At 44.5% G+C, this 13181-nt stretch overlaps 1 protein-coding gene across 1 annotated transcript in view; it reads left to right on the plus strand.

Moving 5' to 3' along the window:
- The window catches only part of LOC143962277 (uncharacterized), a 72120-nt gene that overhangs the window by 48782 nt on the left and 10157 nt on the right, over positions 1-13181 (plus strand). The window contains exons 6-7 of the mRNA XM_077471586.1: positions 188-310; positions 9994-10116. Of these exons, the coding sequence (XP_077327712.1) occupies positions 188-310; positions 9994-10116 (246 nt within the window). The remainder of the gene's footprint in view (positions 1-187; positions 311-9993; positions 10117-13181) is intronic.

Here is a 13181-nt window from a genome sequence, read left to right on the forward strand (position 1 = left end):
GTTGATAGGTGCATGCAAACCTGGCAGGTCCGAAAATGGACGATGAGTGATCCCCCCTAGTGAACCATACCCTCCCGGACCATTCTTGAAAGGCAATTACAAGCACTGTACTTCTGCGCTTTTCATATAACATTTAATTTGGAATATTCTTTAATCACCTTCTTATTTACTATGGATCTCTTCTCAGAATTCCCAACGTGCAGCCCTGATCAGTTCAGCTGTGGTGGGAGGAAGAATAAATGTATCCCCCTGGCATGGAAGTGTGATTTTGACAAAGACTGTGAGGACGGCTCAGATGAAAAGAACTGTGGTATGTACCTCTTGTGATGAAGAGGTGTGGATAACCTCTGCTAGGCCATACAGGTGCATCTCAAATAATTTGAATATCATCAAAAAGGTTTATCTCAGTTATTCAATTCAAAAAGTGAAATTGATATATTACGTAGATTCATTACATAAAGAGTGATATGTTTTTCTTTCTTTCTTTTAATTTTGATGATTATGGCTTACAGCTAGTGAAAACCCAAAATTTAGTATCTCCGAAAATTTGAATATTACATAAGACTAATAAAAAAAGCATTTTTAATACAGAAATTATGGCTTACTGAAAAGTATACACAACAAAAGGTCCTTGAGCGCTATAAACGGTCAGCCGTCTACGTAGATGTACGTATCCTGGAAAATATAAATTGAGCTAAAGCCCAGTGCAGTCACCAACCACTGGAAAAGGTGGATAACAAAACACTGAAAACAAAGAAGCAGCGCTCTATGGGTCCAGCATAAAGACTTGCAAACCTTTAGCCAAGTAAAAAAATTAATTTATTTGATGCACTCTTGAGAAAAATAAAAGCAACTGTCAATGATAAAAAATTTGTAGGGATTTGCAAAGGCAATCATAAAAACGAATTGTCATTGCAGATATAATGTGAAAAAATAAGCACGGTACTACTATGACCTCCTGGTGAAGAGGGGTTAACATCAACCGGTAAACTTCAACTATCAGCCAGTGGTCAGACAAACGGATCTCTGGGATGAACCACCTGGGTGGGGAATCCAAAGTCATAGCTGTGAGCCCGGTGGCTGATCACGAGTGTCAAACCCGCTGTGTCGCGGGAGGTGTAAGGTAGTGTCCACCGCTAGGGAATGGTGCCAGTGTGCCATCAAGCGGAACTTCTGTGCCCATCAATTGCTGCCAGTGTGCCTCATCAATTGCTTCCAGTGTGCCCGTCAATTCCCGCTCCCCCCATCAATTGCTGCCAGTGTGCCCATCAATTGCTGCTACTGTGCCCCATCAAATGCTGTCAGTGTGCATCACCCGAGAGTCGGTACTTACCTGTCTCGCAGCGGGTCATGGTTGCATCCTCCACATCCACGCTCCTCAATTTCTCCGGTCCTCTCTATCAGGCGTCCAGTCACAGTGCCTGTTGTTTCAACCAACTGGGTGACAGGTAACCAAACCCAAGCACCTGATTAGCTGAGAGGTGGGTCAGTGTTAGGAAAGCAAATTATTCACTTTCCTAACACAACACTGAGTAAACAGCGAACGCACAGTATTGCGCCCGTTGTTTACCATTTTGGAAGCCTATTAGAGCCAGCGGCTCTAATCAGGCGCTTCCAAAGACAAAAACCCCCACTGTAATTCAGGTGCCCAGCACCCGACAAGGGGCCGGATACCTGAATAGGGGGCGGCAGCGGCGACCATAGGTAGATTCATGCAATGCATGAATCTATTTACGTTGAGAGAGAGGTGAAAGGAGGGAGGGGATGGCGCTCCTTTGCCCTTTATGGACGTACCGCCACTGCAGACAACCTCTTTTTCAACATTGAAAAAATACCTGTCCTATTATCAAAATAGGCCAAAATGTTTACATCCTTGTGACAGCAATAAAAGTGATAACAAAAATGTTAAGCAACACTGTAAAAAAAAAAAAAAATTGCCCCCATCCTTCCTTGCTCATGCACAAAGGAGAGCTTAAGCATCGGTCCTGCACGCAGGCAAACAGCGATCGTTCCACACATATCAGATATCACTGCAAACATCAGATCACAGAGAGTAATTCTAGCACTAGGGCTCCTCTGTAAATCTAAAATGACAGGCTGTAAAGGCTTTTAAATCATCGTCCATGGATTGGAAAACTTATGTCACTTGTCACTGTTGCACAGGCGTGCGCAGTTTAAAAAAATGTCATGTTTGGGATCTATTTACTCGGCCAGGGCTAGGTTTTACTAAATAATTGGGTTATGTGTCTTTTTTTTTTTTTTTTTTAATTTAAATTTAAAAAAAGTGTATTTCTTCCCAAAAAATTGTGTTTGAAAAACCGATGCGCAAATACTGCGTGACATAAAAACTGGCAAAACCCACCATTGTATTCCATAAGGTCTCTGCTTTAAAAAACATATATAATGTTTAGGGGTTCTAGCTAATTTTCTAGCAAAACATACAGATTTTTACAAGTAAACAAAAGTTTCAGAAAAAGGCCTGGAGCTGAGGTGGTTAAAGCTGGCAGTAAAGGTAAAGAAAAATTACTGGCAGCCTTACCAATGTTCTACCAAGCCATACTACACCGTGTACATGTTTGTATAAAATGATGCCTCTAAATACCTTAATTCAGTTCATTTCTGGCCGGTAACTCTCCTCCATCAATTTCAAGGGCTACAGCGGAAAGGGCCAAGATCCCTCTGATGTCAGCCAGGAGGTCACGTGACTCCTATGCTATCTGCTCAGCTCCTCCCACTGTAGCCCTTAGATCGGGGGAGAAGAGCAGCTGGAGGTCACTTGACCGACCAGAAATGAACTGAAATAAGATATTTAGAGGCAACATTTTATACAAACATGTACACTGTGTAGTATGGTTTGGTAGAACAGAGGGGCTGCCAGTAATCCTTCTTTAACTTTACTGCCATCTACTAATAGCGCAGGAGGGGAGGGGCAGGGAGGGGGAGAGAGGAAAGCAGCGAGATGACAGGGACACATAACCTAACAACGGTTTCGTGGATCAGCAGCCTTGATTACTGTGGTCAGCACACTATGTGAGACACGGGGACAGGCAAGATCAACCAGGTTTTCTACTGCATAGAAAGGGACAGATTATACAGCATAAGCACTGTGCTCTTTAACCTGCTATAAGAGAACAGGATCTCTATTTTTTTTTTTTTACAACCTCTTTAAAAGAAACTAAAGAACCCAAAGCAAAGCCACAATACAAACTCTGTATAAACAGGATTCTTGTGGCATCTGAACCCAAGATACCTGCACCAAGGGACAGCAATTATAAGCACTGCACTTAGCATATCATTGAGCATAATCATTGGTCACCTACTTATATACTGTTGGACTCATCTCAGGATCCATAGCTTGCACATCTTGCACATCTACCGAATTCAGATGCGGTGGGAGTATAAATCTGTAAAATGTATCCCTCTGAGATGGAAGTATGATCATAAAAAAGACTGTGAGGATGGCTCAGACGAGAATGACTGTGGTATGTATTTTTTTGTGATGAAGAGCTGTGGATAACGTCTGCTAGGCCATAATACAGAAATAGTACACCAGACAACACTATGGGCTCGTTGACACTTGCATTAGCGATCTGAGGATCAGTTCACAGTGGATTTGTTTTCAGAGGCGTTTCTCAGTATATAAACGCCAACACATGCAGGGGCAGGGAAGTCGGTGAGTGCAAAATTCGTCCTTTGCCCGAAAATCGCACCAGGTTTTTTACCCCCCAAGGATTATTTGCACCAGGCACTTTGCACTTTTAGACTTTTTTTTCTCATTTTTTAGCACTGCTGGTTATGGACACTGGTTAAAAGGCTAGCATTGTTATCACTCAATTTGTGTAATTTTATAGGATAATATTATGCACTTGTCATTTTAAATCTAATTGTGGATACCAACACAATAACAATATTTATTTGTATTTTTATCTTTATTTTTATTACTGGGTGTAATTCAACTATAATATTATTAACACTAAGTACTAGAGTCCATTAGATAATCAAGGATTTGTTAGTTTTATATACTGAGAAACGCCTTGGTTCCTTCTCCTTTTTTTTTACGTATGCACTTTACTGGAATTCACCAAGTTTGCACATTGCACTTTATACTTTATGGCACAGGTTTTTAAATGAAGCGCTCATAAATTTCCTTTTGTTTACCCCTTGCAATTACGGGGCATTTAGGATTAGAGTAGAGCGCCCTTACTACCTACATTTATATATTTTCTATTGTATACCGTTCCAACTTTTGGTTGTGAACCTTGGGTAGTGGCAGCCCTCTTGTTTTTATAGTATTCTCTGTAGTCCATCCATAGCGCAAACCTACTATTTCTTGTCTCCCAAAGCTCCATACCAGAACTTTATGCCAGCATGCAACCCTGCAGGCCAGGTAACAGAGGGTGGGCATTTACTCCCATCCTGAACTATACCAGGCCACGTGCTTTCAACATGGGAATGGTAGTTTGCCAGGGGGGACCTGCCTGACAAACCAGTTTGCCCTTGTGTTAAAGAGGACAAGAGCCTTTCCACCAACCCTAGGTGATGGTTGTGGGGGCCTGAGGATGAGGGGCTTATCCATCGTCTGCCATGCCAGATGTCATCAATCATGATGCACAACTCCCATGGACTCACTAAAAGAAGAAAATACACCATGCCACAGGCATGTCTTATTCTGTCTCTTGCTGAAAAAAAAACAGCCTCTGGTTCCCACCGAAGAATGTAAACAAAGGTTCAGGGTCTCCCAGGTGATGGCACTGACCAAATTTGGACATTACTGTATTTGATCAATGATAAAAAAAGGGGATTCCAAGTGATGTCACTGAATAAAAACAGTATGGTCATGTCCATTCCATGTTGGAGACCAGGAGCTTTCATACAGTATGTGGTGAGTGAGTGATGGTATCGGACATGTCACTGTGTTTTTTCTTTTGGTGAGTTGGCAGGTGTCATGATTAACAAGGATTCCCATCGTTGGTCAACTTGATTGACATGCATTTATGTCATAGGACTTTTTTGGGGGGATTTTTTAATAAAGGAATCGTCCAAAAAGTGTGTGTCTTTTTGTGAATGTTTATGGGTTTTATGTATCCCTTATTCATTCACATGGGGGGTTGGTATCTGTAGTCTTCTTTATTTTTTTATTTTTAAAAAGGGCTTCCAGATTCCGATAATCTTCTCAACCTGCAGACTCCCACAACCACTTGGTACAGTTGTGGGGAAGAGGTCCTTGTACTCACTAACACAGGGACAAGGTGTGTTGCTGTTGACAAGGTTCTCTCCCCATGGTGTTGAGGGCATATGGCCTGGTATGTTTAAGGAGAGCAGGCTGCATGCTCGACTCCCATTTTTCCTGTTATGCCAGACGGCATGCTCTCAGATAAGGGTCTCGTGTGGAATTTGGGGTACCCATTCGGTTTTATTGGGAAGGGGTTCCCTCTATATCAGACCCACATCAAAAATAAGGAGCATGATTTTTAGGGTAAACCTCATGCTGTTTTATATGTGGGATCCTCCATTAACATCTGCACTAGGCTCTCATCTAAAATAAGGGCCTGGTATAGGTGATGCCAATCCATGGCCATTTGCTTACTAACAAATGAAAGCAGCCAGGAGCTGTCATTTACCAGCGGTTTTAATGGCGATTTTTCCTTGTAAATGTCAGTTTTGTTGTAGTAAGTTGTATATAGGCAGGTTAAGGGCGTCCCCTATGCATTTTATTTGCATAAAATTGCTACTCCATGCAAAAACTGACAACCCTTTGTCCGTTTGAACTAGAAATTGGCCTTTACCTTTTTACAATTATGAATTTTCATCAGTCCCAGACTCTAAATTAGCTTAACCTTGCCATACACTGTTAGATTTTTAAATCAACATTCATATGAAGAATCTCTTCAGTACATTCCATAATGCTATCAGGGACTTGACAAATGGCTGTCAAAGGTACTTAAAAATTCTTTTTGCTTTTTCCTGAACAAAAAAACACTTTTGCTGTAAGAATTTTGTTAGTTTGGGAAACATTTTTAACCACTTGCTTACTGGGCACTTAAACACCCTTCCTGACCAGACCAATTTTCAGCTTTTGGTGCTCTCACACTTTGAATGACAATTACTCAGTCATGCAACACTGTACCCAAATGAATTTTGTGTCCTTTTTTTCCCACAAATAGAGCTTTCTTTTGGTGGTATTTGATCACCTCTGGGGTTTTTATTTTTTGCGCTATAAATGAAAAAAGACCGAAAATGTTGAAAAAAAACGCATATTTCTTTGTTTCTGTGATAAAATTTTGCAAATTATAATTTTTTTTTCATAAATTTTGGCCACAATTTATACTGCTACATATCTTTGGTAAAAATAACCCAAATTAGTGGATATTATTTGGTCTTTGTGAAAGTTAGAGAGTCTACAAGCTGTGGTGCGAATCGCACAAAATTGATCACATCTGATGTACTGGTGGCCTATCTCATTTCTTGCGACCCGAACAAGTCAGGAAAGTACAAATACCCCCCAAATGACCCCTTTTTTGAAAGTAGACATTCCAAGGTATTTACTAAGATGCATGGTGAGGTTTTTGATGTTGTCATCTTTTTCCCACAATTCTTTGCAAAATGAAGATTTTTATTTATTTATTTTTTCTCACAAAATTTTCAATGTAATAGGTTATTTCTCTCACATGGCATGTGTATACCACAAATGACACCCCAAAATACGTTCTGCTACTCCTGAGTATTACGATACCAAATGTGTGAGACTTTTACACAGCCTGGCCACATACAGAGGCCCAATATTGAAATAGCACCATCAGGCGTTCTAGGAGCATAAATTACACATTTCATTTTTCAACCACCTATTACATTTTTGAAGGCCCTGGAGCACCAGGACAATGGAAATGCCCACAAAGTGACCCCATTTTGGAAAGCTAACACCCCAACATATAATCTATGAGGCATAATGAGTCGTTTGAATGGTTCATTTTTTTTCCAGAAGTTTTGGGAAAATGTGGAAAAAAAATGAAAACGCATTTTTTTTTACGCAAAGTTGTCCATTTATAAGATATTTCCAACACATAGCATGTACATAGCAAAAATGACACCGCAAAATACGTTCTACTACTCCTCCTGAGTATAATGATACCAAATGTGTGAGACTTTTACACAGCCTGGCCACATACAGAGGCCCAATATTGAAATAGCACCATCAGGCGTTCTAGGAGCATAAATTACACATCTTATTTCTCAACCACCTATTACAGTTTTGAAGGCCCTGGAGCACCAGGACAATGGAAATGCCCACAAAGTGACCCCACGTGGCACTGACAACACGTGGCACTGACGACACGTGGCACTGACAGATGGCACTGGAGGCAGATGGCACTGGAGGCAGATGGGGCTGACAGATGGGGCTGGCAGATGGGGCTGGCAGATGGGGCTGACAGATGGGGCTGGCAGATGGGGCTGACAGATGGGGCTGACAGATGGCACTGGGGCTGGCACTGGCAGATGGTGCTGGCTATTTGCTCTGGCTAATTGCTCTGGCAAATGGGGCTGGCAGATGGCACTGGCGCTGGCAGGTGGCACTGGCGCTGGCAGGTGGCACTGGCAGGTGGCACTGGCGGCACTGGGGCTGACGGCACTGGGGCTGACGGATGGCACTGGCACTGGCAGGTGGCGCTGGCAGGTGGCACTGGCAGGTGGCACTGGCACGTGGCACTGGCGGCACTGGGGCTGGCGGCACTGGGGCTGATGGCACTGGCGCTGGCAGGTGGCACTGGTGCTGGCAGGTGGCACTGGCAGGTGGCAGGTGGCACTGGCAGGTGGCACTGGCGGCACTGGTGGTGGCAGGTGGCACTGGCGGCACTGGCGCTGATGAATGGCACTGGTGCTGGCAGGTGGCACTGGCAGGTGGCACTGGCGCTGGCAGGTGGCACTGGCACTGGTGGCACTGACGGCACTGGGGCTGACGGCACTGGGGCTGACGGATGGCACTGGGGCTGGCAGGTGGCACTGGCGCTGGCAGGTGGCACTGGTGATGGCAGGTGGCACTGGCTCTGGCAGGTGGCACTGGGGCTGACGGCACTGGCGGCACTGGATGGCACTGGGGCTGACGGATGGCACTGGGGCTGATGGATGGCGCTGGCAGGTGGCACTGGCGCTGGCAGGTGGCACTGGCGCTGGCGGCACTGGGGCTGATGGCACTGGGGCTGACGGCAGGCACTGGCGCTGGCAGGTGGCACTGGCGGCACTGGCGCTGGGCTGATAGATGGCACTGGGCTGACAGATGGCACTGGCACTGGGGCTGACAGATGGCACTGGGCTGACAGATGGCACTGGCACTGGGGCTGACAGATGGCACTGGGGCTGACAGATGGCACTGGGGCTGACAGTGTAACAATTTATCACTTACAGATCGCTCTCCCTCCTCACACGCTGTCTCTGTGTGAGGAGGGAGAGACACGGCAATGGGAGATGATCTCATATGTTTACATATGAGATCATCTCCCATTGGCAGCTGCGATCGCGCTGTGAACGGCCGCTTTGATTGGCCGTTCACAGCGATCTGTATTTGCCTGTCTCCGGGAGACACGGCGAATACAAAACTTCCGCGATGCGCGCCCCCAGCGGCGCGCATTGCGGAAGTAAACACGAGGCCGTCCAGGGACGGCCAGGCGAAGGAACCCGCCTGCTCTAAGGCCGTCATTCAGCCATAGGGCGGGCGGGAAGTGGTTAATCCCTGAACTGTTGAAAATGTTCGTCTATTTGACCTACTAACTATTAGGAATTCAAACAAATTAATTAAGAACTAAAATTTTCTATTGAAATTCTACTGGTGTATGGCCAGCTTTACAGTGTAGTGCCCTGCCACAGTGTTAAAAAACATGCATGGGTGTCGAACAAATGGCCACTGCCTCACCTATAACTGGCCTTCGCGGCAAGGAGCACATGGAAGGGCAGCACATGTCCACATCATTGATTCCACATCAGATGACACCTTTAGGATCATAAAGGAAGGACTTTATAATACTACCAGGATAAATCAAAGCTTTGCCAAGTTTGCTACACTTTGCCATCTTGAATTACTTTATTTACAACATAAAGAGGCTAGCTGAAGATATCTGGATTTCAAGGAATACCCTTTTATCATCCTTTTTTCCTTCATCTGCCTTTATTGCATTGAACTGATAAAGGGAGCCATCCTATTCAATGTAATATTGTTTATACAGTTTTTCCACACTGTGCAGGATTTACTGGCCTGTGGGTTGAGGAGGCAGAAGGGAGAAATCCGACACATAAGATACAGTGTCGGGTGTCTACTCTCCTGTTAACCTGTTTACATAGGTTTCTGTGATTGGGTTAATATTTGTGTTCATTTACAATCGAGGGAACTTTACACCAATATATTGAGTTTATTTGATAAGTGTTAGATATATAGCAGTGTGGGCAGGAGTGTTTCCATAACTGAACAAGTTGAGATATATATATATATATATATATATATATATATATATATATATATATGTGTGTGTGTGTGTGTGTGTATGTATATTGTGTTTTGAAAATACAGTAAACATATTTTAACTGTTTCTTTAATACTGTGTTAGTTTTTATTTACTACCACAGCTGGTGACATGACGGAACCCAGGGTGTCAGAGGTAATGGAGGATTTGCAGAGTAGAGGTAATCGGTGGGGTACAGAGTCAATTAGCAGCCCTTACGGGGGTACCGCTACACCTATCTAACAGTTTGCATTGAAAAATGGGGTTTAGTTAACACACATTCGCAAATACATGCGCAAGCCGTGACAAGGCCCCCAATTATTATCCACAGGTGTCCGTAGTGATGTGTAAGATTTGGGATGTTGGGAGAAGGAGCTCCCGGATTACTGAGGCACGTATGTGAACCACATACAGAAGCCGTACAGTATGTGCCCTGAGCAAGCGCACAGTTATCTATATGTTTATCTGCCTCTTCTAAATGGATATATACTGGTTTATTTTTAAGTGACAAAATGTGAGGGCCCATTCAAGTTCCAGTGTCGCAGTGGAGAGTGTATCGGCATGGACCAAGTGTGTAATCGAGTGCAAAACTGCAGAGATTGGAGTGATGAGCCCGTGAAGGAATGTGGTAAGTCCCAAACTCTAACAAATGGCTACTAGCAGGGCTGGCCCAAGACATTGTGCTGCATGGGTCCAAGAATGAAATCCAGCTCCCCCCAACAAAAAAAATCCCGCCCACCAAAAGGTAAAAACATCCATTATTTTATATCATGATAATTAACAGCCCGTTCACACCTGAACGTTTTGTAGCCCTACGCCTGAAGCTACAAAACGCTGGAGGGGAAAAAATCCATTATTCTCAATGGAGATGGTTCACATCTCCACTCCATGTCGCCTGAAGCCCTACGCCTGAAACTCAAACAAGTTCCGGATCCTTTTTTGTCGCGCGAATTGGGCTGATTTGGGCGTTTTCATTCCCATAGAAACTAATGGAAACGCTCGATTCGAGCATTTAGCGCGACAACAAGCGTTTCTACGGGCGTTTTGACGCTGTATCTGCTCAAGAAAAAATAAGCAGATGAAAAATATTTTTCCTATTGGCTGAAAAAAAACGCCGAAGTTAAAAAACGCTCGTTGTCACGCGTTGTAGTGTGACAAAACGCTCGTTGTTGCGTGTTGTAGTGTGACAAAACGCTCGTTGTCGCGCGTTGTAGTGTGACAAAACGCTCGTTGTCGCGCGACAAAACGCTGGTAAAAACGTTCAAACACGCTACGCTCAGGTGTGAATGCAGCCTTAAACTAAAAATTAACTTTATCAGGAAGTCAGATTTCCATGCAACAGCACCTTATCTATATGCAAAATTATATGACATACCATTATGTTCAATTCCAAGGGGCAGGCTAGGGCAGTATAGGGGCATATATAGAGGGGCTAGGCTAGCATGTGGACAGGCTAGGGTAGCATGTGGACAGGCTAGGGTAGTGTATGGACAGGCTAGGGTAGCGTTTGGACAGGCTAGGGTAGCGTATGGACAGGCTTGGGTAGTATATGGACAGGCTAGTATATGGACAGGCTAGGGTTGTATAGGGGCAGGCGGCGTGACCCAGGGGGCAGTTGTCTTCATGACACACAGAACCGCTGGGAAAAAAAATCTTGGTCGGCAATTTGCTGAGTAAATATAAGAGGAGTGGCAGCTCTGGTTCAATTTGCTGCCCCTCTCAAAGTGTTGCCTGGGTCCAATGGACCCACTGGGACCCATGGTAGGGACAGCCCTGGCTACTAGGAAATACTCCCAAAACTCACACTATCCCCCTTTTAACTTTACCTATTTAAATAGAGGTAAATAGAGGTATTTTTGGATATACATTGGATTTTATATATATATATATATATATATATATTACACATTTTTTGCACTTTTATTATATTGTGGTTATTTTTCCTAAGTTGTGCTATATATATATCATCATCATGCTGTTGTTTGTGTATTTGTGTATATATAAGCCCCCTCACACACAAATGGCCTACCCTTTAAAGCTTGCCTCCCCTCTTCACACTGTCATGTCTGTTGTGAGGGGTTAGCTCGGCAGCGGGTGTGTGTGACCCCCTGGATGGGTTCACAACACAAAGTCAGGCACAGCAGACAGCGGTGTAGGTTCAAAAAACAAAAGATCCGGTTTATTTAGGCTACATGCAGTGATACACATAACAGCCAAACAAAATAAAACAAGAAAATAAATCCTGGTCTGCTTGACCTCTAACTACACACGTAGACTCCCTGTCTAACAACTGGGTGCAGCCTTGTGCTGCCCCAGTCCCTGTCTCTATTGTAGGGGTTTGCCACACAGGCGTTAACTCACCGCACAGAACAGATCTCAGACTCCCCAGTCTATACACACAAAACTGGTTCCAGGATGGAGCATCTCCCTATGCATGCTGGGGTTTTTTGTAGAGGTCTTAATGAGCCCACTTACTACAGCTGGGCTCATTAACTCTTCCCCTCTAATTGTAAAAGTCTGCATAAAGCCTGAATCTAGGACACACATTTCCCATCCTGGATACAACCAGGTGATTTTACCTGCGTGCTGCCACATACCCCCCCCTCTTGTTTCAACCTTGGGGTTGTAACACAAGCAGCCAGACACGCATGTATCCGAGACAAAGCATCCACATTCCCCATTTTAACACCAGGGCGGTGCTTAACTGTAAAGTTAAATTCCTGTAGGGCCAGGAACCACCTATTTACCCTTCTATTGGTCTCCTTGTTTTGAGCCATCCACTTTAAAGGAGCGTGATCAGTCACCAGGTCAAAGTGCCTACCTAGCAGATAGTACCGAAGGGAATCTAGAGCCCACTTCACTGCTAAACATTCCTTCTCAATCGTGGAGTAATTTACCTCATGGGACTTCAACTTCCTGCTGAGGTAAATGACTGGGTGCTCTTCCCCGTTCCAGACCTGGGATAACACTGCTCCTAACCCAACGTCTGATGCATCAGTTTGTACCACGAAGTCCTTAGAGAAGTCTGGTGAGTACAACACTGGCTGGCTACATAAGGCTGTTTTTAAGGACTGAAATGCTTCTTCAGCCTCTGGGGACCATTTAACCATAACCGACTCTTTCCCTTTCGTCAGGTTGGTGAGGGGCACAGCCTGAGAAGCAAAATGGGGAATGAATCGTCGATAATAGCCAGCGATTCCCAGAAAGGCTCGTACCTGTTTCTTGCTGTTGGGACGTGGCCAACTCTGTATGGCCTCGACTTTATTGACTTGGGGTTTTATCACCCCCCTCCCAATAGTGTACCCAAGATATTTGGCCTCCTCCTGTCCAATGGTACACTTCTTTGGATTGGCCGTAAACCCAGCTTCCCGGATAGAGTCTAGGACTGCTTGTACTTTTGGTAAATGCGAGACCCAGTCTGTGCTATGAATAATCACATCATCCAGGTAAGCTGCAGCATATTTCTGATGGGGCCTCAGAATCTTATCCATTTTCCGCTGGAATGTTGCCGGTGCATTCTGTAACCCAAACGGCATTCTCTTATATTGGAATGCCCCATCTGGGGTTACAAACGCAGTTTTCTCCTTGGCCGACTCGGCCAGGGGAATTTGCCAATACCCTTTGGTGAGATCAAGAGTTGTCATATATCGGGCTGTTCCCAGCCGGTCAATCAACTCATCTATACGCGGCATG

The sequence above is a fragment of the Lithobates pipiens genome, unplaced genomic scaffold (assembly GCF_037356315.1).
Source record: "Lithobates pipiens isolate NorthernLeopardFrog02 unplaced genomic scaffold, aLitPip1_a1.2 Scaffold_8, whole genome shotgun sequence".
NCBI lineage: Eukaryota > Metazoa > Chordata > Amphibia > Anura > Ranidae > Lithobates > Lithobates pipiens.